Source organism: Candoia aspera, chromosome 3, assembly GCF_035149785.1.
Source record: "Candoia aspera isolate rCanAsp1 chromosome 3, rCanAsp1.hap2, whole genome shotgun sequence".
NCBI lineage: Eukaryota > Metazoa > Chordata > Lepidosauria > Squamata > Boidae > Candoia > Candoia aspera.
The window spans coordinates 101,225,078-101,249,595 of record NC_086155.1 but is presented as its reverse complement, the minus strand read 5'-3'; the positions used below and the strand labels follow the sequence as shown (position 1 = coordinate 101,249,595).

At 44.3% G+C, this 24,518-nt stretch overlaps 1 protein-coding gene across 1 annotated transcript in view; it reads left to right on the top strand.

Annotated features, from left to right (window-relative positions):
- Positions 1-23,993, top strand: part of SWT1 (SWT1 RNA endoribonuclease homolog) — a 44,855-nt gene extending 20,862 nt beyond the window's left edge. Inside the window, exons 9-18 of the mRNA XM_063298427.1 lie at positions 627-720; positions 1,400-1,539; positions 2,202-2,344; positions 5,127-5,265; positions 5,619-5,764; positions 7,191-7,399; positions 9,119-9,250; positions 18,550-18,616; positions 20,489-20,553; positions 23,728-23,993. Coding sequence (XP_063154497.1) covers positions 627-720; positions 1,400-1,539; positions 2,202-2,344; positions 5,127-5,265; positions 5,619-5,764; positions 7,191-7,399; positions 9,119-9,250; positions 18,550-18,616; positions 20,489-20,553; positions 23,728-23,833 — 1,241 coding nt within the window. The 3' untranslated portion in view covers positions 23,834-23,993. The remainder of the gene's footprint in view (positions 1-626; positions 721-1,399; positions 1,540-2,201; positions 2,345-5,126; positions 5,266-5,618; positions 5,765-7,190; positions 7,400-9,118; positions 9,251-18,549; positions 18,617-20,488; positions 20,554-23,727) is intronic.
- The last annotated feature ends 525 nt before the right edge of the window (positions 23,994-24,518 follow it).

Below are 24,518 nucleotides of genomic sequence, written 5' to 3'. Positions count from 1 at the left end.
ATATGTCCTTGAGATAACCAAGGTATCATCAGAAGGCCTATCCCCTGAGATCTGGAAGGCTGCTACCCTCTTAGCCTTCCAGAAGGCTGTGAAGGTGGGGCTTTTCCCCCAGGCATTGAGCCAGGATGGGAGTTGAGTGCATACCTATTTGGAACACGAGTGTTATGGTGCCTGGGTTTTGTGTAATGATTTAAATTTTGTTAGGTCTTGTTATTTTTGTGTACTGTTAATTGTGAATCATGGCTTATTCTTCAACATGAACCACTATATCTTTCAAATACAATGTAACAATCATAATCAACAACTATAATTGGTGGAATTAATGAGAAGATAAGAAACCTCCATTGTGATCAAGTTTGTGTTCTTTTGAATAATGCTTCCTTCTGAGTATGGGCACAACTTTACCCTCACATATAAAGTATATAGAAGAATTAAATACCCAAGACTGAGAGTTGAAGCAAAGTCTAGTAAGTACTGAACATCAGGAGGACAGAGGATAATTGTAAGTGAAGAATGCCACAAATGTTGTGAGGTATTTTTCTTGCTGCTTGATGTGTTAATGTTACTCATTTATCAGCCAATTGTTTTAGAACATGACACTGTAATCTACTTTTCTAAATTTTCAGAAAGTTTCAATACTGAGAACAACGATGATCGTGTGTTGCAATGCTGCCTTCAGTATCAGAACCTCTGTCCTCAGGTTGAAGTAATCTTGCTGACGTAAGTTCTTGGTGTAGCTTTCCAACAGAGGATCTAAATTTCATTGACAGAGCAATAAGTGCACAATCATTTAAAATACTTTTTAAAAAAAATAAATGAATGCTGTATTGATTTTTCTCAGCAACGTCCCTTTTTAAAAACACCTTTGGAACTGTATAGATCAGTGTCGTGCAGTTATCTTTAATTGGAGATGACACAGTTTCTCAAACAAAAAAGTTAGCCCTTTGTTTTTAGAAGTAATACTGTTTTTAGAACTATTGTCTTTCATTTTACTGAAGAGCAAATACTATATATCTGTTTCAAACCACTGGACATGCATATGCAGATATGCTCATGTAGGAATTCTGGGGAATCTTAAGTAAAGAAAAAGGAATTTTCCAGTCAGAGCCTCTAGAAATGTGTACCTTTGAAAACAGAATTTTGCAAGTTCAACTCATACAATCATTTGTGGAGGGTTTATTTTAAAATGGCTTCGCTCAGGCACTGAGAGATCCATCTGTGCATGTAACCAAAGGTAGGATATTTTAAAGCACAGTTCATTGAATATATTGTTTACCCATCATACTATGCCAAAATCATACCAATTATATCATAAATTAGCACTATGGACACAGACAATTGTCTTTCATTTCCCAAGAAAGCAAAATGAAAGCTGGGTGTGTTTGTATTTCTTTAATAGGGATGATAAAAATTTGTGCAACAAAGCCCTAGTGAGTGAAATAAAGGCATATAGTAAAGCAGATCTAGTTGCCGCGCTCCAGAAAATGACTCCACAGGGCGTAATTATTAGTGAAGACACTTCCAATAAGTTGGGAAAAGGTTGGTTTTTCTTTATATATTTTTACTTCTCTTGAAGAATTTACTCATAAAATTAATATTTCCAAATAATCATCTCTAATGAAATGCTAATATCACTCTAAAGTATATGCTACATTAAATCTAGCTCCAGCCAGACTGAAATTCTTGATTTAATTGGCATAATGTTTTTGTACCTCCAAATGACTGTTAGGGGACCAAAGAAAAGGTAGCAGTTAAGTACAGTATAGGAAAAAAAACACTGAAAAGAATGTGGGGAGGAGCTGTTTATCAGACCAGTTGCAACGAATTGACTGGAGGAATAATTTATATTTTGACATCAGTAGAGTTCCTCAGTTAAGGTGGGGAACTTCTTCTGAGGAGTCTAGATATGCAAATAGGAAGAGTATCAGAGATCATTTGAATGTGGTGGATTTTGATACGGAAGAGCTTAGACTGTGTGATCATCCAACAGGGCTGGGAAGTGCTTCAGATTTCAAGGCAAAAAAGGTGCTTTGGGGTACCAAACAGTCTGAACAGAGCACCACCCTGCACCTCCTTTTACCACATGAGTGTTTTCCCAGGATCATGTACAAAGAATGCTAATGGGACCTAATTATTTTTTTACCTAATGCATTGGAGCTTCAAGTGAACTGAACATTAATGTTGGTTTTGCTCTTTAACAGACAGATACCCCAAGAAGGCTGAAAAGATTCCTACTGATCATCTTTCAGAAATTATTTTTGACATGGAAAAAAGCTTGAGAGATGCTTTATCTTCTATTTTAGAAACAGAACTGAAGATTGCTTTTGGAGATCTATGGATTGAGGTGAATACTTTCCAGTATTCAAAAGAAACATATGTCTTCAAATTAGGGAACCTGTGTATAATGTTTCAGTGTGTCTTCTTACATGTACTTATGTACATCATGGTAATAAATGATTCCGACTCCAATTTTAGCTATACCCTACTACATACATTCATACAGTACATACATACATACATACATACATTTCTTTGTAGTGTTTTTCTGGCAGATGCCTACTATATACTATCAGGAATTCCTGTTGCAATTTGGTGCAGGTAGGCATCCAGCTCCCTCTAACAGTCCAGAAAAGGCAAGGATCATTTGATAGGGCTGTTTCTGCTAGCCATAGGACTGATAGGTTCCTTCCCAGTTTTTCCTGTGTCTACAGCCTCTCAACATTATTTTCACTTTATGGCATAAATTGTTTAATATTTTTAGATAGGATATTGTGTCTTTAAATGCTCTTTCCTGCTGGTAGGTCTTTCTTATCTAATTTTGAAATGCATCTTAATGGCACATTTGTCTTGTAAGCCTCCTGCACAGTGTCCCCAAGCCAGTTCAAGAGCTCCTTCTGAAAGTTCCCCTAGAATGCTTCCTACCCCTTTCCAGTTTGCAGCAGAAATCTTCTGTACATATCAGTCATTGTTGCCATGCAGCTTGGGGCTGTTATTCAGAATCCACTTCTCAAGATACCACACAAGGTGGGTGGAGGGTGAGAGCAATTACCATCCGCAGCCTGACTCATACCCCATTTATGCCACTTCTATCCACTGCTAGAGGAATCTCTAACTGCACTCTAGTTTTCAGCTGCCATGACTTGTTTCTGTTCAAGATATACTTCCCTGAATTATGTATGGAGTCTTGAGAGGAATAAGGTAGCACAAGCAGGCTGGCAATTTCTGTCTGACCTGTTCCTTCTCTTTTCCTAAAGTAAACTCCCCTTTTCATAGGACTCAGAGACATGCCCTAAGCCCTTTTATCTATCTAAGCAGATTTGGTACAAATTGGATGTGTGCGCATGGTGTTCAGGTTTACATACATTAAAGAGCATCCTACTGGGATGTTTTTAATTTCTTTCAGCCTCACCTCCTGGGAGTAGGGTAGAGAGGAGGAAGGTTTGGGGGACAGAAAAAGCCAAAACAAGAGAATACCAGAAGCTCTGTCATGGGAAGCAAGTGGGCTTGGTAGTGGCCACAGGTTGGTTCAAGGAAGTGGGGGCAAACAGAAGACCAAGAAATGAGGCTAGAATGGCTGATTGGAAGTCTGGACATAAGAATTTTATGCTGTCACGTTTCACTGTGCATCTCACAATTGATTTAACAAACAGCAGGCATCAATTCTGTCTTTCAAAGCATAGTTTAAAACAAAAAGAAAGGACTTGTGGAACTTGTCTGAGAGAAGTTTCTACTTCTCTTGATCACCAAAAAATCCTGAAAAAATGCATGTACATAGTTATACATTTATAAAGGCAGACATGTATTTGCTGCATATTCAGAATCTACATATTCAGATTCAGATGTATGAAACTTGACATTGTGCAGCAGTGTACATGGGTTTCTAAAAATTGTGTCTAAGTTGATAATCAACTAAACAAGAAAAATCCAATATAAGAAAGGCATAGCAACTAGCTTCCGTATCTTAAAATAAAATCTCAAATCGAAAGAGTTTTTTTTAAATTGGTGTTGTTATAATACTTTTTATAAAAAATGCATTTAGGAAATAAAATTAAAAAGTAGGTGCTTAGATGTAACTTTCCTAATTAATTGTGGGTTCCTTAAGTTAGGAATCTGCCTCCTTTGCTCATGATATTTTAAAAAGCATTATGAGGCTGCATGTATAAGATGATGATCATATTAAAAGGTCTTCAAAATCAACAAGATTTGTATCTGTAATATGTACTGATGAATGTAGTGGAGTAAAGCCTTGGAAAGTAATATAATGTATTCTGCCCTGAACTGCACTCATTAAAAAAATAGATGTGTTTAAAAATAATTAAAATGCTAAGATCTAACAGCTGTGTAAAAGTAATACCTTTGAAATCTTCATTAAAAAGTCTGTCTTCATGCTTAGTGTATTTTGAGCTTTAGATATAATCTGAATCTTATCAAATTAGTATGCCAAGAAAAACTGAATCCCATGCTAAATGAGCAAATCAATATCTATTACAAATCTGCATTCTTAATGCTGGATTTGCTTGTTATTTAATGCTCTTCAGATTTCCTGATTCTCCATGATTGGCAAAATTCTGCCACCTTCTTTTAGCCATCTGTGACTGCTGATTTAGGTCAGCACGTTTTGTAAGAGAGACCTTCATAATTTACATAAAAGCTGAAAATCTCAGGAAGATGAGCTCTATCCCCAATTCCACGTTTTTGCCTTTTTCATTACATGGTGTGATGGCACACAAATAATCTTGTCTTAGTGTACTTGTATCTTCTGTCTGTTGGTAATAATACATGCTCTGTAAAACTTTGAGCGTTTTGTTGACCCCTTCATAACTTTATAGTATTGACATTATGAGGGGTTACAACCTAGCTTTCCAAAATACTCGCAGGATGAAGTCAAGTCGCTCTGATATAATTTTTCTTAAAAGAAGAAAATAAACTGCTAGAGGAGACAGTATTGGCTTTATTAACTGTATTCCAAAATCAGATTTTATCACTTCTTATATATATATTTTTAACTCTTAGAGTAGGGAGGAATTGATACAGTTACTGGTATCTTAGCCATAAAATCTGATGTAGGGGGTATGTTTCTAGAAAAACTATTGAAACCTGACTACTGAATTATTTTTATTTTCTAGATAGTGTATCATAAACCCCCTTGGACACTAGCAAATGCGTTGGAGTGTTACAAAAGACACTGGATGGCTGTTTTTGGACAAGTTATATCCAGAAGCTTTTTACCAACTATTGAATATCTCTATGCGCATTTCTATAAAGGTAGGAGTATTTACATCAAGTTGCAGAATTGCTTAGATTGAAAGGGCACAGTCATCAGTACTAAAAATATAAAACTTGTTTTGTTGTTATTATTATTAGATGGCTTCCTTTTACAGTGTGATAAGACCATGGATCTCTACCTTTCTTCTGCTTCTGCTTCTTCTTATTTTGTACAACTCAAGGCAGAGTAATAGAAATTAGTCCAGTTTCAAGCCCGGTAATTGTACATCTCATATTTTTATGCCTGAATAACCATATCCTTTTAGTGTATGTTCTTCACAAGGATTCAATAATAATCAAGGTAGCCAGGATTTTCAGAAGTCAACAACATTTTTTCCTGCTCCCTTTCTCAGGTAAAATAAAGAAACGTTCAACACTGATGGAAGTCCTCCAGGAATCACAAATGTTATTGGAAATGTTCAGTTCAAGGTCCAGCTATGATGGCGTTCTTTCACGGACTTTAGTTCAAGTCCATAAATTGCTCAAGGCTGTTGAGAAGGTAAGCCAGGCTAAGTTTTGACAAGCATAGTTCCTTTTAGATGCATAAACCTGGTTACAAGATTGGTGGCATTCATATTTATCCTCATTCAAAGGAAAAAGCTAGTTGTGTTTGAAATGTTTCTTTTTAAATGGCAATTAGTGTTGCATTTGCAGTGGATGAAACAAGATCCAAATTTCACTTCTGAATAAAAGAGTTAGCTTCTCTAGCAGCAGCAATATACAAACTGTGAAGGTATGGGAGGAGGCCACCTTGGAACCTCCAGGCACAGGAGTTCTTAGGCTCTGGCTCCTGCTTGCTCCATGCCTTGTGGGGTCCCAACAGAAGTCATAGTGGAGGAACAGCAGGGAGGGAGGGAGGGAGGGAAGAGACATGGCTGCTTCTGGCATAGTGTCTTCTCCGCTGCCATTCCTAGTCAGACCTCACTTATAGCAGCAGCAGCAGCACCACCACCACCACCACCACTCTCTTCTTCCTCCTCTCTTCAGTTAGATAGCCTGGAATCAGGAAGAGGAGGGAGCAGGCCACGGAATGGAAACAGAGCCCTCAGAAATCCTGCTGGCTTCTCTGGTACTCATTCTCTAGCGCTCTCTTTCTCTTCTTGCCTCTTTCTCCGTCCTGGTTGTGAAGAAATAAGGAGAGAGAGAGGCAGCTGAGTTTAGAGGGGTTCTGATGGGAAGGAACTTGCATGCACAAGTATATTCTGAACGGGAGCAGGAGAAGAGATTTGCTGTGAGTTTAAGAGTCAAGCAGGGGAGGGGAAGGGACACCTTGCATTGACTAAGGAGGGGAGAGAAGAAAATACTTCCATAGGGTTTGGGTCTGCTACTGCCATGAGAAAAGCGGCCCCCTCTCAACCGCAGTTGCCTCAGCCAGGAGGCACTTGGCACCTAAATTATCTTTCCTCCAGATCACTGCCACAGTATGTATGGTGAAGTGTTCAGGCTTATTTGGAAATATTTGCCAGGCCAGGAGAGCTCTGTTTATGTCCCTGGAAATAGAGCAGGTGGGAGAGCTTGCACTAGTGAGCAGGGGCCTGTCTGGAAAATATTCACAGTCTTAGAAAATCACTGCTGTGAATTTATAAGTTTATTTTATGCTTAGTATTTGAAAATGTTTGCTACATTACCTATTTTTTCACTGTAAGTTTTATTATTTTTAGATTTTAAATTGCATTGTGAACTGCCCATGTATAGTTTATGAAGCAGTATATAAATCCTACAAGTAGCCAGTGAAGAAACTAAATTAAATCTTGTTTGTGGAAGAGAGGGGAACAAAACTTACCTTTGGGCTTTTGCTATTAACATGATGATGGTGATGATGATGATGATGATGATTTTTAATGTGGCATTCCTCGAATATTTGTAACTGATAGTTGTACATTAAAACCGGTACCATTACTACTTCCTTGTTATGTTTTCATAAGATGGAGTCAAGTACGGGAGAAAATTCTGCAGATACCCTGAAATCTAATTTGGAAAATGATACTTGTGAAAAAATGGAAGATGTGATTTTATCAGAACACACTCAGACAGGAGATAAATCTCTGTTCACAGAACCTTCAGTACAAGGAAATAGGCATATGGAAATTTGGTCTGTCCTTGAAAGTGTATGGAACAGAATAAATGTGTTCAGGTACTATTTGCTAAAACAATGTTTTCATCCCAAAATTAGTATGTTTTTAAATGAATTCTTATATAAAGCTGTCCTTATATGCACTAGACAAGGATTTAGAGAAGTACGTGCATGTCATGCCTTGCTGCAAACATACTCCATTGCTGAGCACGAATTGTGAATTCTTTGTGGGTAAGACCTGCCTAATGTTTTCCTGTGTAATTCAGTTAAGTGCCAGGTACAGGAATGGCACTGAATTAATAATAATATTTCTGCATATAGTGTTGCCATCAATAGGCTGCATATTGGTTCATGTAACAGTGACTAGGTTTAGAATCCAACTTTCAAGTTGGTGAAGGGAAAGCACCAGCCTCCTTGTGAGTAAGTCACAGCACCAGAGTATGAGTGCCTGCAGACTCAGGGCCTGTTAAGCATAAGGGCTGCTCTGAAGCAAGGGCAGGTGTGGGGCTTGGAGAAGATCCTTGGGGGACATGCCAATGATAAGCCTACAGAGAAACCACCTGCTAGATTACCCTTATCAGGCCTGTATAAACAGACTCCCTTATCTTTCTAAGCTGCCTGGCTGGGACTCAGCTCATTGCCCAGGCAGAGAAGGGAGGTGGTTCCTCATGCTAGAAAGCCTTCCAAGGGAGGGACCAGTGACTGCTCAACTAAGGAGTTGCTTATATGCTCACAGCTGAATCCAGGAGGCTTATTGAGACTGTTGGTGTGACCACAGAAGAGCAAGCCTAAAACTGCTGCTTCCAGATCCATTTACTTCCTTGGTTAGATATTGTATTTTTAACGTTACTCTGAGTTCTTGGTTTGGACTGCTGAGACTCCAAAGAGTCCGTTTTTGTTTTCAACCCCTGATCCTGAATGCTCAAGGGACTGGGAAGAATAAACCTGACCAGGTTCTTTACATGTTTGAGAGTCCAGCATTTGCTTTCTGTTACTTGCTAGGTCAGGTCCTGTACAGGTATGTGAGAAAGGCCATGAGAAATGGGACAAAGAGATGCTGCCCAGAGAATGGTCAGATAAGAGAGGGCATAGCCTGCAACTGCATGATGGGCAGAGAAAGAGGCTCAGGAGGGAGGGACCCTCCCTAACTTCTCAGGCTCTAAAGGAGATGGGAGATTTGTACTTTCAGACTTGCAAAATTCTATTAATGTAGCCTTACAATAAATTAGAATTAGCTCATCTGGCCATGTTTCCTGTCTAGTCTACCTGGGAAGGCTGACAGCTCCCCACCTTTCTGCCTACAAGGGTCTCTGCCACAAAATTGCTTCCTAATTATTGGGAAGAATGTTTTGCTTTCCATCATTTTGCAAGTCATTTCACACACCATTAAGTGGCCAGTCCAAGCATGTCCATGATTATTCTTTTCCTTTCTACCCAGCCATTTGGACCTTTCTCCACTTGCACCTGCCACAGCACAAACATGTCCTGGCAACATACCATCATTAAAATAAGATTTCCCCTCCCCTACATACCCTATTTTGACTGGAATCTTAACATGTATAAAATCCTTTAGGCTCTGTCACCTAATACCTTGGAGGGAAGTCTGGTGACTTCTGTGACTTAGAGGCTATAGAGTTGGGATGGGGATCACCAATTATGGAGCAAATCTCATGCTTGTATAGTTTTATGCAAACTCAAGGAGAGGTGGATTGCAGTGGGGAAAATGAGTCCATGTTGATTTGTAATTATTTTTTTTAAATTAATCCTCTTCTTCTTTAGTTTTGAAATTTTCCAAAAACTAGACCTCAGTGCAATACCCCCAACTCAGAATATGTCTTCATTTCAAGAAGCTTTTATGGGTCTGCAGAAATTAATAAGTACAGTGAATGAAATTCTTGCTGGAATTCAGCAGTAAGTATCCATGAATTGAATAGTGTGTGTGGCTCAGGTGTAATCTAGTGTTTTTTCAACTGTTTGAGAAACATGACAGCCATAAGGAAGCAGTAACTGATCATGCAGTCAGTGTGAAGAAACAGGGAGGACTTGGGGGATTCTCCAGATCCTAGATAGAATAGACGAGGGCTGCAGGTTGCACATATATGATACAGTGGCAGTAGCATCTCACAAGGCAAGAAGTTACATGACAGGGCCATTAAATATAAGCTTTGCATATAAACAAGTATTCTACATATGAGTGGTGTGTGATTAACCTTGTACTGAACAGCTCATGCTCCCACCTGTTCTCTTGGCTCTTCCCAAGGACTTCTAACTTCTTTTCCTGTACCTAGTGCCATGCACACGTGCTACATATTTCTGGGGTTTATATACAGGCTCCAGGAATGTGTTCTTGAGATGGGGAATCCTTGGAAACTTAGAAACTTAACTCACACTGCTCTTAAATACCACAGGAATACATTCACCTCAGTGTCACATAGTAACCCAAACCACAATTATCCCCATCAGAAAGCTGATCAGGCCTAGACAGTGAGTGATGTTCCTGCAAATCTTGCCAAGCTGCACAGACATGTGGGCTGAAACCAATCAGGTGAGGCAGGTCTCAGTCTCTTTTAAACTTTAAACTCTTTTAATCCTTCTCAGCTGCCTCATTAGTTCATGCTCAGATGTCTAATACATGTGTAGCTCTCTCCTCCTCTTGTCCTGATTTTTAGGGGAGGGTTCTTGGTGTTGTCTGCTACTTGAAGACTTTCCACAATTGTTTACAACTCTTGGACACTTCTGAGGAGTTTCCATAATGCCAACCTGGCTTCCTGGGCCTCAGCTCCCAGTCCCAGCCACCTCTGCAATCCAGCATGCCTTGCCTTAGCATCCTGACCCAAATCCCTCTCTTACGTGTAACTGTTTGTGACCCATTGCTCTGCCTTTTCCAGAAGGAGGTGGTTTGAATTCATCTGCACCACTTGTCTTCCATTACCCAACCCTCAAGTTACCTTGGCTGATAGCTTTCTTATCTCACATGCACGACTTATATTCAAACAGCTTTTCAATTCCTGCGAGCCCAGGCCCACAGGCATCATTTATCCTACATATATGCATTCTTTCTTGTCTGGCCACAGTGTTCAAGGCTGTCATTTATTCCTTTCTTGAATTTCAAAGTGAGGCACATTTTAATGTAACAGTGATGTAACATTACAGACAAAACACATGGCTTCACGATCATCACAAGCATATGTAAGGTTACAGGCAGTCCTCGCTTAATGATGGTAATTGGGACCAGCAACTCCATCACTAAGCAATGTGGTTGTAAAGCACAATGTCACATGACCATGCCAACTTACAACAGCAGTTGCGGCAGTCCCAGTTGCTGTCTTTAGGTGAATCCCACGCAGTCGCAGTGTCATGAGTGCCGTTGAGCTGAAGACATCAGCACAACGGCACACATGACAATAACAAGGAAACAGAGGAAGGGGCTCAAGATAAGCATAGCACGCACAACAAAAACCACAGACCCTAGCCGGAGCATGCAGCCATCAAAACACAAAAGAGAGAGAAGATAAGACAAAGGATAGGATCGCGAGGCACACCCAAGCTGTTAGCACAAGCGCAACGGAGATCGCCCAGCTGACAGCAATCACTGGCTGAATGAGGAAACCGATGATGGGCGATCCCGGGGCACCCGCTACCGGCAAGACAGCATGCAGGACAAAGGGGGGATGACTTGACCCAGGGTGAGGGGGCGCTGACCGGCGCGGGATATTTAAACCCCGCACCGGCGCGCGCTCAGCTTTTTTCGCAACTGTTACTACGTAAGAGATAAACCTGAACCTGCTCTCACATGAATCAGCGTCAGTGTTTTACTCTGCGGTAGGCAGTGCATGACATAAAGCTGAGAGTCACAAACTCAGCCTCGCCGAGCCCCACCGGACAACGAGCCACGGGAGGAATAGACGGCGAGAAGACCACGAGCAATGAGGCCGACGCGTCGCGGCCAAAGCGGGCGAACCGAACGGCAAGAAGCGGAAGAGGACCGATCGAGGCCAGAGGCACCGCGGACCCCAGGAGTCACGGACACCCGCCCGGCCCACCCCGAGCCTCAGCTCCAACCCCAGAGGGAGACGGCGGCGGAGGCGACCCGGCCACGGGAGGGAGCAACATACCTCCCGAGACCAGCGGAGACCCCCCCGCCCCACATTGCACCCCAGCCACGGGCGTGGAGCGGCAGCCCAACTGCAGCAAGCACGGTGGAGGACGGAGAGGCAACCCAGCCGACGCACCCCCAAACGGAGGAAGCGGACCAGCGGACGGGACTGCCTGAACCCCACCAGCGGCCCAACCCGGCGGACACCCCGACAGACCCGACCCCAGCTGCGGTGCGGATTTCGGACGGGGAAACTCAAGCCAGACTCGCGGCCATGGAGGCCCAGCTACAGGACCTCAGGACCATGCTGCAATTGCTGATGTCCCCGGCGCCGCCCAACGACGTTCCCGTGCAGGCCCACACCCCGAGCGGGTCGTCGCTCCCCCATGGGCCGAATGCGAATCAACAAGCGGCCCAAGCGGACGAAGCCAGGAGTCAGGAAGCGAGAGGAGGGGACTCACAGAACGCCCGGGCCCCAAAGGACTTCCCCATTTTCTTCGACGGGAACCCCGCAAAACTGTCGTTCTTCATTACGAACGCCAGGGAGTTCATGGGGCGGCACGGACACTCCTTTAACTCCGAAGTGGACAAGATCGCAGCCGTGGCGATCAAACCAGAAGACCGGGCGGCGGACTGGTACGTCCAAATGTACGAGTCCAACTCCCCCGCCCTCTCTGACTTCCATGCTTTCATTACCGAGATGAGGCGCTACTTTGAGGACCCACTAGCCAAAGAGAGGGCTAAAAGCGCACTCCAAAGCCTCAAACAGGGCGCACGCACTGTCCCGGACTACGCCCTCGAATTTAAAGCTCTAGCAGGGAAGATCAACGACTGGTCCGAGACCACCCTGCTAGAAATGTTTAAAAGGGGGCTCAACCGCGAAGTACTTCAATGGGCTCTCTACCGCGACGATCCGGAGACTCTGCACGGCTGGATCCACCTCGCGGGGAAAGCAGAACACGCGCACCGCACCTTCCTAATGGCAACGACGGAAGACAAAACCAACACCTACCCAAAGGTATCTGCGCCACACGTGGGGACGGCCGGTCCCACATACCCAAGGAAGAAATTCACTCGCGGGCCCTGCGGGAGGTGTGGGAAAATGGGGCACAAAACGGCAGATTGCTTCCCCAACCGAACCCCAGCGAGCACTCCTAAACCCGCACCGAAACCTAACCTCAAACCAACTAACCCGCCGCCACCCCCCCACCGCCGAATGACCGGAGCCACAGCGACACCGGACGAAGGCTGGGATGCTTACTGGGTGGGAGAGGACGCCGTAGACCCAGACCAGCCGGCGGGAAACGCTCCCCGCCTGCCCTAAAACGCGCCGCGAGGCAGGCGGTGGGACAGAGGCGTGGACCACTTCGACAGAGCGGCGAAAACGCCGTAATAATGGCGGCAATCAAGCTCTCTGGGGGCAACGGAGCCACCACGGCCGCGGCACTAGTGGACTCGGGGTGCTCGAAAAACCTGATCCACCCCGACATAGTCGCAAAACTCGCCCTACGCTGCCTCCCCCTCCCCACGCCGCTGGCATTTCACCAGCTGGACGGCTCAACAGCGGGAGGGACACCAGCCACGATGCAGACCGAGCCGGTTACCCTACAAATGGGTACCCACACCGAACGAACATCGTTCGTGGTAACCCACATTGGACGGCCCATCGTAGTCTTGGGGATACCATGGCTCGCAACAAACAACCCGCGCATCGACTGGGCGACCCGCACCTTCCAATTCGACGACAGCGAGTACCGGGCGCCAGTTCCAGCGGGCAGGACCAACCCCACGGTGGGACGAGCAGAGGCGGCAACCCAGGACAACACAACCACACCAGAAGTCCTACCGGAGCAATACGCTGACTTCTCAGAGGTCTTCGGAGAGGCGGAAGCTGATCAACTACCCCCCCACCGCAAGACGGACTGCAGGATTGACCTGCTGCCCAATGTCCCCTTACCTAGGCCGAAGATTTACTCGATGACCCCGAAGGAGATGGCAACCCTACGGGAGTTCATCGACAAAAACCTAGAGAGGGGATTCATAGAGCCGGCATGCTCACCGGTCGGAGCACCCGTCCTATTTCGAGAGAAAAAGGACGGCACCCTACGGCTCTGCACCGACTACCGGGGCCTCAATGCAGCTTCCCTATCCAATAAATACCCCTTACCTCTCGTAAAAGACATGCTCGCCCACCTGTCCACGGGCAGAGTATTCTCCAAGCTGGACCTGCGCGAGGCGTACTACCGAATCTGAATCAGGGAGGGGGACGAATGGAAAACGGCGTTCAACTGCCCCCTAGGCGCCTTTCAGTACAAAGTGCTGCCATTCGGACTAGCAGGGGCCCCGGGGGTATTCATGCAGCTCATCAATGAGGTTCTGCATGAGCACCTGTTCAAAGGGGTCCTGGTCTACATAGACGACGTCCTTATCTACTCCAAAACGCACGAGGAACACGTGACCCTAGTCAGACAAGTCCTCGACAAGCTAAAACGGGCGAAACTCTATGCCAAACCCTCAAAGTGCGAATTCCATAAAGCACGCCTAGACTACCTGGGGTACCGAATCTCCGGGGAAGGCATAGAGATGGACCCCGCAAAAGTCGAGGCGGTGGTGAACTGGGAGCGCCCCCGTAACAGGCGCCAACTCCAGAGCTTCCTCGGCTTCGCAAATTTTTACAGGTCATTCGCCCGGGGGTTCGCGGAGATAGCCCTCCCCCTAACAGACCTCCTCAAGACTAAAGGGGTGGGGGACACACGACGCGCCAAGAACCCGGGCACAGTACTGAATTGGACTCCCGCGTGCCAAACCGCATTCAACAGGCTGAAAGCGCTGTTCACCACGGAGCCAATCCTCGCGCACCCGGACCCAGAACGGCCGTTTGTGGTCCAAGCCGACGCCTCAGACTTCTCCCTGGGGGCCATCCTACTCCAAAAAGACCCCACAGGAGTCCTGAAACCATGCGCCTACCTGTCGAAGAAATTCTCTGAGACAGAAAGGCGCTGGCACGTCTGGGAGAAGGAAGCCTTCGCGGTGAAATCGGCGTTGGAAACATGGAGGCACCTACTGGAAGGCGCCACGCAACCATTCGAGGTCTGGACTGACCACCGGAACCTCGAGGCCCTCCGAACGCCCAGACGCCTCAGCCCAAAACAGGTCAGATGGGCCCAATTCTTCAGCCGCTTCAACTTTCAGCTGAAGTTTATGCCGGGCAAAAAGAACTTCCTAGCTGACGCCCTCTCCCGACTGCCCCAAGACGAGGAGCCCGCCCCAGACATGATCGGGACGGTCCTATCCGCTTCCCAGCTGGGGATGGCGGTGACCACCCGAAGCGGCGCTCGGAAGCAGCCCAACCCCACGGCACAACCGACGGTGGGGCAACCAGTAACCAGACGGCGCCAACCACAACTGCCAGGGGGGATACGCGCAGACCTCACTGCCGCCCTCAAAACCGACCCTTGGCTCCTAGCAAACCCCGACAAGGTGATGATGGCACAGGACCTGGCATGGGGGGAAGGCAGAATATATGTCCCAGACTCGCAACGCCAGGAGATCTTGCGCAGATCCCACGACGCCAAGCAAGCGGGACACTTCGGGTTCCTGAAGACCCTGCACCTCACACGATGCCAATTCTGGTGGCCCGCGCTGAGACGGGACGTGAAAGCCTATGTAGCGTCCTGCCCGACATGCACCAGGGCCAAACGGGCACCAGGTAAGCCCCCGGGACTTTTACAAAAGGTGGCGGAGCCCTCCCGCCCATGGGAGGAAATCTCCATGGATTTCATAGTAGATCTCCCACCCAGCCAGAAGAAAATGGCCATTTGGGTGGTAAAAGACTACTTTTCGAAACAAGCCCACTTCATCCCCTGCTCATCGGTCCCGTCCGCCCAACAACTAGCCAAACTCTTCCTGATACACGTGTACAGGTTACACGGATGTCCCGCACGTGTGGTGACCGACAGGGGCACATAATTCACTTCTAAATTCTGGCGGGCCTTCCTAAAGCTGACGGGGACCCAACAGGCCCTATCCACTGCCTGGCACCCCCAGACGGACGGAGCCACAGAGGTCCTCAATGGCACCCTAGAACAATTCATACGCTCATACACAAACTACCACCAAGATGACTGGGTCGAACTGCTCCCGTTTGCGGAAGTCGCATATACTAACGCTGTCCACACGAGCACGGGGAAAACCCCGTTCGAAGTAGTCTCGGGGCGCGACTTCGTCCCCATACCGGAGCTACCGCAACCCCCGGGACCCCAAGTGGATGCTAGTGACTGGGGACGGAAGATTGCGGAATCGTGGCCAATAATCACGGCAGCGCTGAAGGAAGCACAGGCGGCCTACAAAGAGCAGGCCGACAAGCACCGGCGCCAGCAACCGACGTTCCAGGCAGGGGATATGGTCTACCTATCCACCAAATTCCTGAAGTCACCTCAACCCTCGAAAAAACTGGGGCCTAAGTATATCGGGCCGCTTCGAGTAACACAGATAGTGAACCCGGTGGCAATACGCCTGGACCTGCCGCACAATCTACGGAGACTCCACCCGGTATTCCACACCAGCCTCCTGAAACCTGCAACCACCTCTCGATGGCACCCGAGCACGCCACTGCCCTCCCCAGTGATGATCGACGGCCAACAACATTTTGAAGTAAGAGACATACTCGACTCTCGCCGTCAACGGGGAACATTACAATACTTAGTAAGGTGAAACACTTCCCCCACCCGGAATGGGTGCCGGCGCAACACGTCCAGGCGCCAGACCTGACCCGGGCATTCCACCGGACGTACCCCGACAAGCCAAAGGGGCGACAAGCCGAACCGGCCCCTGAACACTTTTTTCCCCGCGGGCCCCCCCCACCAGCCGCGCCCCCAGGGGAAAGGGTCCCCCAAGCCCGCGACTTGGGTAGACCTCCCCCCCCCGGGACTCACCCTCCCCCCGCCCCGGGCCCACGAGGGAGTGACAATGGTCACCCGTGCATGCCTGGGGGCAACGCCCAGGATGCACACACAACAATGACGACGCACTTGAAACAAAAGATAAGGGCCCTACCTGGAGCTGAACAGCACCCGACCAGCCACGCCTCTTTCCTCGCCGAACTGAGCCGAACCTGGAGCTGAACAGCACCCGACCAGCCACGCCTCTTTTCTCGCCGAACTGAGCCGAACAAGCAGGATGTGGCTTGATGCGCACTTGGAACACACCCTAGATGGACACGAGGTAGAAGGCGGAACAAAGGGAGGGGCGAAATCACTCCGGCGGTAAATTTAAAAAAAAAAAAAAAAACCATTTTGACAGCTCGCCTGGAAAAAAAAAAAAAAAAAACGGAAGGCCGGGGGGGGGGCACTATTCGGACAGGGGGCAGTATGTCATGAGTGCCGTTGAGCTGAAGACATCAGCACAACGGCACACATGACAATGAGGAAACAGAGGAAGAGGCTCAAGATAAGCATAGCACGCACAACAAAAACCACAGACCCTAGCCGGAGCATGCAGCCATCAAAACACAAAAGAGAGAGAAGATAAGACAAAGGATAGGAGGATCGCGAGGCACACCCAAGCTGTTAGCACAAGCGCAACGGAGATCACCCAGCTGACAGCAATCACCGGCTGAATGAGGAAACCGATGATGGGCGATCCCGGGGCACCCGCTGGGGCCTCGCAACCCTTCACCTACCGGCAAGACAGCATGCAGGACAAAGGGGGGATGACGTGACCCAGGGTGAGGGGGCGCTGACCGGCGCGGGATATTTAAACCCCGCACCGGCGCGCTCTCCTCACTCTCAGCTTTTTTCGCAACTGTTACTACGTAAGAGATAAACCTGAACCTGCTCTCACATGAATCAGCGTCAGTGTTTTACTCTGCGGTAGGCAGTGCATGACATGCAGCATCCCAAAGTCATGATCACCTTTTGAGACCTCTTGCTGGCTTCCCTGTTGACTTTGCTTGTCGGAAGCCGGCAGTGAAGATAGCAAATGTGATCGTGTGACCGTGGGATGCTGCGACTGTGATAATTGCGAGCTGGTTGCCAAGTACCCAAATCACAATCACATAATCACAGGGATGTTGCGATGGCCAGAACTGTAAGGAATGGTCATAAGTCCCGCTTGTTCAGCGCTGTCATAACTTTGAACAGTAGTTGAATGAGTGGTCATTCATCAAGGACTACCTGTATAAGGCACTTCATAGGTCCTTCAGCCTGACCCTTGATCAGCTGTGGGAAAAGTCCCCAGAGTGCCTCCTAGTGCTGCCGTTTTTTTTTTCAAAGATAGGCTGCCTTCACCTGTGTTAGTCATGGAGGCCTTTCTCCAACCTTAGGCAAAACAAATCCCTCTATGTTCTTCTTTGTGGCTGGATTACAGCAGTAAATGTTACTTAAGAACCAGTTTGCAGCACTTAAGGAATTAGCTCTTAGTGAGCAATTCAAGATTGCTGTTTTAACCACCTCCTGTCTCTCCATCAGCTGTTTCTTAAATCTTTTTTTTTCCCAAACAGCCAACTACTTTTCCTCTTTAACTTTCCTCCTTTTACGATTGGTCAGCCCCTATAATATGAACAGTGGTTCTGCTTCTGAATAGTTACTGAACAGGCTGTCCAGTTGTTACATTGCACAGAGCCCAAGCCAGGTTCCCAGTCTGGTTTGGTGCCCTCAGGTAGGACACAAACAAGTAGAGAGGGTCACAATTAAAACAAAACAAAACTGATCAGCCCTGCACTGGCAGAATAAGACCACTGTTGAAAGCTGCTCTGGGCTGTGCTACTTATTTTGCCTGCATAAGACTCAGTGGTCAATGGCAGAACCACACAGTTTGATATATAGATGATACAGAGATTAACATATATTAAAACTAAGTGATATATTTATTTCTTGCCCAACAGAAGCAGCATAAGGGTGCAGTATGGTTATGTCCAAAGTTAACTTTTCATCTTCTGACTAGTGCTCTCTGGAATCAGGATTGGGGAAGTGACATTTTAGAATAAATCTCACATTAAAATCCATCTTTGTATGTGTAAAATACTGTCAGGAAGGAGGGTAGGCTATAACAACCTGAACTTTCATTTTAAAAAAATCCCTTAATTTTCTATCTCTCTCTCTTTCTTTTTTTCCAGAGTTTTAGTGCCAAATAGTAGCTTTCAAGATGTTTGGGCCCTGTATAGAGTCTTAACTAATAATGAGGTGAGTTATTTTAACTTTCAAATGTTTGGTAGGCTTGTTGTTAAATTGTCTATGACAGAAAAGGCAGAAATTTGGGATATATATATTTCAAAGCAGTGTGATAAGCATGTTTTTTTTTTAAATTAAGATTTATGTATGTACTGTTGGCCTCATGGGGTAAATCAGATAGGAATCACAACCAGATGAGCTAATTCTACTTTATTGTAAAGCTACATTGACAGAATCTTGCAAGTCTGAAAGTACAGTTCTCCCCTCCATCTCCTTTACAGCCCGAGAAACTAGGGAGGGTCCCTTCTGAGTCTCTTGCCCCGCCCACTATCCAGCTGCAGGCTATGCTATCTCTTATCTGACCATTCCCTTGGCAGTGTCTCTTCACCCAGTTTCCCAAGGTCTTTCCCACATACCATTACATGTACTTGGAAATGGCCTGCCAAATTATTAAAATGCCCTTTAGTCTCTGAAAAACTACATGTTATAAATTTACCTCACAGCAGTAGCCTGTTGAATTGTAGTCTAATAAAAGTGCCATTTAGGTTATCAAATCTTGGATCTGTCTGACAGGGTTGGTGACTCATTGGCTGTACAAAGTACCCCTCGAATGGACAAGGCAAAATTGTTAACCAATTGTTTGGGCAGGGTTAAGGGGCAAAATAAATATGCAAGACTTAGGGCATCCATTTTGCTCTGAATAGTTAACCCCCTCACCCCCACCCGTGACTTCATGACATCACAGGCCACACACCCTGGTGGTCAGATGAGGTGTTAAAAAAAAAAAGTTCTCCCCCAATGTCCCTTGGGTATCAAAAAATTGCTCTGTTCATTTATTTATTAAACAAATTTATAAGGCTGCCCAACTCATACACGGTGACTCTGGGCGGCTTACAAAATTAAAAACCATAAAAGCACAATACGTACTGCACGGTGGCAGCAGACATATTCAAATCAACCACTTGACTGGCTCTGAAGTGATATGAGGTCCCCAGGCATGCTGACAAAACCACGTCTTCAGGGTCTTCCGGAGAAGGAGCAAGGTGGGGGCCAATCGTATCTCTGGGGGAATGATGTTCCAAAGGAACATGCTCTAGTTCACATGGAGCAAAAACATATGGGGAGGAAGCCTGGCATAGTAACTAAGGGAATTAATGTCTGGCTTAGCACTGATTTATAAGTCAAAACCTGGATAAGATCCTCCTACAATCGTGATTAAGATGTCATGAGTACTGATGGCAAGCAAGAAGGGGCCTCTATCCAGGGGGAAAACGCATGCGTAGTACTGAGAAATTAAGCAGCCATTCAAAGAGACACATATCAGACCCGCCTTAACTTTTGGGGTTTATCTGTCTGGGTTTTTCCCACGCTTCTTCAGTTTGTTAGGATTTTCTGTCTTATGTAGCAGTAATAAACACTAGAGACCTACTCCTCGTCTCAGCGTGGTTCCTGGCTGTTAGGACATAAGCCACTCTTTTCCCACTGCAAACAACATTTGCACATGCATTAAGATTATCAGAAAGGGGAAACTTACTCAAAATCTCAGCGTTCACTAAAGTTGTTTTCCATCAAATTCTTTTGCTGCAGATGCTACTCTTCCTTACCTCTGTTACCCTCTACACTAATATAATAACCGCCCAGAGTCCCCTGATGGGAGGAGATGGGTGGGGACAAACTGAATGAATGAATGAATGAATGAATGAATGAATGAATGAATGAATAAATAAATAAATGGTTTATGTGCCAATTCGTAAGAGTTAATTTTTTTAAAATCTGAAGCTTTCATTTGCTTTTATTACAGCAACAAATAATTTCCAATATGTAACATTAGCTTTTAATAATTAGTGAGTTTTCTTACATGCTTGGTGTCTTTTTAATTCATAGATAAATAATAGTACAAAATTTACTGCTGAGGAGCTTTATGACTGCATTTCCCAGGAAATATACAGGTAAGCTTTTTTTTAAAAAAACAAAAACAAAAATAAAGAAGTAATGCCAAGTGTTTCTTTCAAAATCTTCCCATGCAACAGTCTATGCAAAATCTGGTTTTGTTATCCTATTACTTAGAAGTTAAGTAGTGTTAACAAAATTTAAAAGAGGTTATAATTAAATAAGAATATTACATACTCCTGTCTGTACATGTTGCATATGTTTCCCAAGACTGTTTCAGAGAGATAGTCGGTTTATTACATTATGCTTATCAAATAATCTGATTCCTTTCCAAGTTGATGATGTATATTGGCCTCAATTAGCAAACAATTAGCAACTAATTGTTGTAAACCACCCAGAGTCCCCCAAGGGGAGGAGATGGGCAGGGACAAATTAGATAAATAAATAAACTATTTCTTTTTGTGCAGCTGCTTTGGAGCACTATAATTTTTTGATGTCGAATCATTAAAAGAGAAAAGAGTATCAGTGCAGCTTGAGGAAAATAAATGTATTCTAGAGAATATTTTTCTTTCCTAATTATTTGTTAGACTGTACTAGATCAGGTACAACAAAATCAAAATATGTAATTAAAAATACAGCAAAATAGGAAAACTTTCCTACAAATACATAAAGAGAAAGAATTGAAATCAGAACAGTACAGAATGTTTCAGACCATGAGACTTTTTCTGACACTCAGTGTTAGCAATTTTCAGAAGTACCTTTTTAAATTAAAAAGGTCCTGAAAGTTACTCTTGTGGTATTAGAACCCCAAAAGTTAAAAAGGATATGCATCTGTCACTTTTCGGTTTTGATGGTGCCTTGAGCTCATTACATTTGGGAAAGCTGATTTTCTGTTGTTTTCTAAAGTGTCTCACACCATCTCCTGATATAGGTAAGGCTAATGCATGTCTGCACTAAGCAGCATTTCAAGATACAGTGATATCAATAAATATTGTTCAAAACTTTGGGTGTCCAAGGTAATCAGTCGATCAATCAATTTCATCCTAAAATGTAATTGTTTTCTCAATCATGTCTGAAATTAGCTTTGAGGATTCATGGCAGAAATCAAGTAGCCTAGTATATTACAGTCATATACCCTCCCATGTTTTCATCAGCCGTTTGGCTACAACATAGATAATATCTAGCTTAATTTGATGGCATATCTGTAGTGCTGAATCTTGATCCTTACTGAGATGAAGTTCAGGGCAAATAATTGTTTTGTCAGGGACAGGATTATTCAGTAGTAACTTCCAGATCCTGTGCTAAACTAATTTTAATCCTGTCATTGGTTTATAATTTTATTCTAATAAATCACTGGAATGTAGCAGAGACTATGCCCTATATCTTATATGATGGTGACTTCTATATTGATCACATTAATGAATATGGTAAGGCATTTTCACATGCTAATCAAACTGCAAGGGTAGGTAATTGGTATTTGTGAAGTCAGTCATTCACTTGATTTAAAGAAATTGGTTTTCCATTGATGGAAAAAGAGACCTTTTCGAGGGAAGTAAGGATATATTGAGTGAAAGAACTAGAAGTTTAAGCCATTCTATAGGCCAGAAGGAATGACCTTTAAAAATGGGTTGAGGACCCCTTTTAACATTATTCATAAAAGAAAAAGATTCAGAAATATCCTTGCAAATACTGTCCCATAATAATCCATTATAGCTACTTATTGTCTCTTATTGCATGTATTACTTTATTTAAAAAGCTACCCAATATATAGGGGATACCCAATTCCCCTTGAGTGGCAATCTCATCCCATTTTTAATGAATCTAACATGTTTGCCTAAATAATTTTATCTATTTATGCAAACATGTTAGATTCATTAAAAGTCTGTAATTTTCTTGACCTGAAGTATGGGAGCTATTAATAGTGATGTTTGGAAAAGAAGTACAGGTATTGGCAACAGCATATAACTGGTGAAGCTTATGATTTTTCCATTCACCTAAACTGGCCTTGACTACCAGTAAGGTTGCTGCTTGGATGTTAATGTATTTCAAATTCTTTATTCTGTGGCTACAGTTGTGCCACAATGTCTATCTTTAGAGAATAAAGCTTGTTGTGTGCATGCATTCGTATAAGGAACAGTAGTACAATTTTACCACATCTAAAACACCATGAATCACTTCTGGAAAATGGCGGTCCACTCCAGAACATCCAAATTGAAGCATTCTGAGGAAAAAAAGAAACACAGAGTTTTGCATACAACCAATTCTGACATTACAATAACAATTTTAAAAACGTGGGAATATCCTGTTTTTGGAGAGGGAAGTAATAAGTATGTGGAAATAGTTGCTCATTGGTGAGAGCTGCATTTTTATATGCCCAGATGTATATTTCTACATAATCTTTCTAATCTAGAGTTTGACTGCTAAATGGATGTCATCAGAATTTAAAAAGGAAAGATGCTTTGAGACCCACATAAGAGTTTGTCTAACATTATCTGGTCACCATTGTCTACGTCACCAATCATTTTCTTGCTTTATCTATGAGAAATTCCAATTCCAAAGCATACCGGATTCTACTGGATGATTTCGAATCAATGCTGTTTCTAATAGAAGAGTGTGTTTTGAAGAAAAAACTCAAATTGGTGCTTAAGCATTATTTCTTTATTCCAAGGTTGTATATCCTATTATGTGATAATAAATTCCAAAGAAACCATCATAAAAAGTCATAAATATTAGCCCCCACCCAAAAAGTGTATATTGTGGTAGACCAGTAGCCACTGATGAATAAAGGCCACTAAACTGCAAAATAGTAAGACAGCCTAGATTAAAATTTATCTCCCCAGCAAGCTAGAAGCCTGCTGAAATTAAAATGATGATTACAGCTTGGCACGTGGCTGACAGGGTATATCTGTGGGTCCTTCTTTAGGAGGGATTACAAAACCCTGAGTACTATACTGTAAACCCTCCTCCTGTATCCTCACCCACTGCACTGCAGAAGTTGGCAAGATCTGGAGGAGAAGGTTTCTTGAAAGATACGGATATCTTCATATTGACAATGACATTCCTCCAGGTAACATGCTGCTTAGAGCTTTAAAGGCCATAAACAGCACTAAAATGGAAGCCAGTGTAACCCTTAGAAAAGAGTTCCATGTATTTTGAAAAACTGCTACAGAAGGTCATAACAGAGGATTGGGTTGGGTTTAATAATTTGCATCTTTTCTCCTCCTCCTCCCCAGAGCACGGTTATCAGTTGGATGTGGCCAACTAGTTCAGCTGGAACGTAATGTTAGACAGTGCTATGAATCCGTCTGTTTGGAAATCAAGAACAGAGGATGGCTCTAAATCCTTCAATCGACAAACTTTTGAAAGAAGGAGTGGTTTTCTTCTCACCAGGCAAAACAAACCTATGACACAGAAACTTAGACCTCTGTAATTTATCAGTCTTCCCTGCTTTCTTAGAAGCTTTGTTTAAAGATCATACTTAAAGATACATTATGTTAAATCCATAGTTTGCCTTTGTATGTATATATGTTTCCACTATCTGGAAGAAGAGGGAGTTAGAACTGGGACCATGGTGAAGGGATTTTTAAATCTCCCTGACAATGATAGCTTTCACTCCTGATGTAAATCATTGCTTTAGTGGAAGGGAAATTTTTAGATCTTTATCCCCATTCCCAGAGCAATACTCTTACCTACACAGTTTAAAGTATGAACTAATGAAATGACATATCTCTAGCTCTTCTTCTTTCCCAGCATATCATAACTTGAAGTTGAGTTGTGCAGACTTTTTGATTGTGAAGCCTGCAGGTGCAGTTATGCACACTCTACTAGCCCATTCCCTGCAAACAGTCTCAATACATAATGCCCACCTGCCTGCCTCTCTTGACCTACTGATCTTGTAGCTGTCACAACCACAGTTCCTTGAAACACCCTCTTCCTTCCAGGTCAGTCCCCAAAGAACTCACTCAGAAAGTGCAGAAGTTAGGTGTCAAATGTTGTGGCATCTGCATTGGCTGTTGGAGCTATC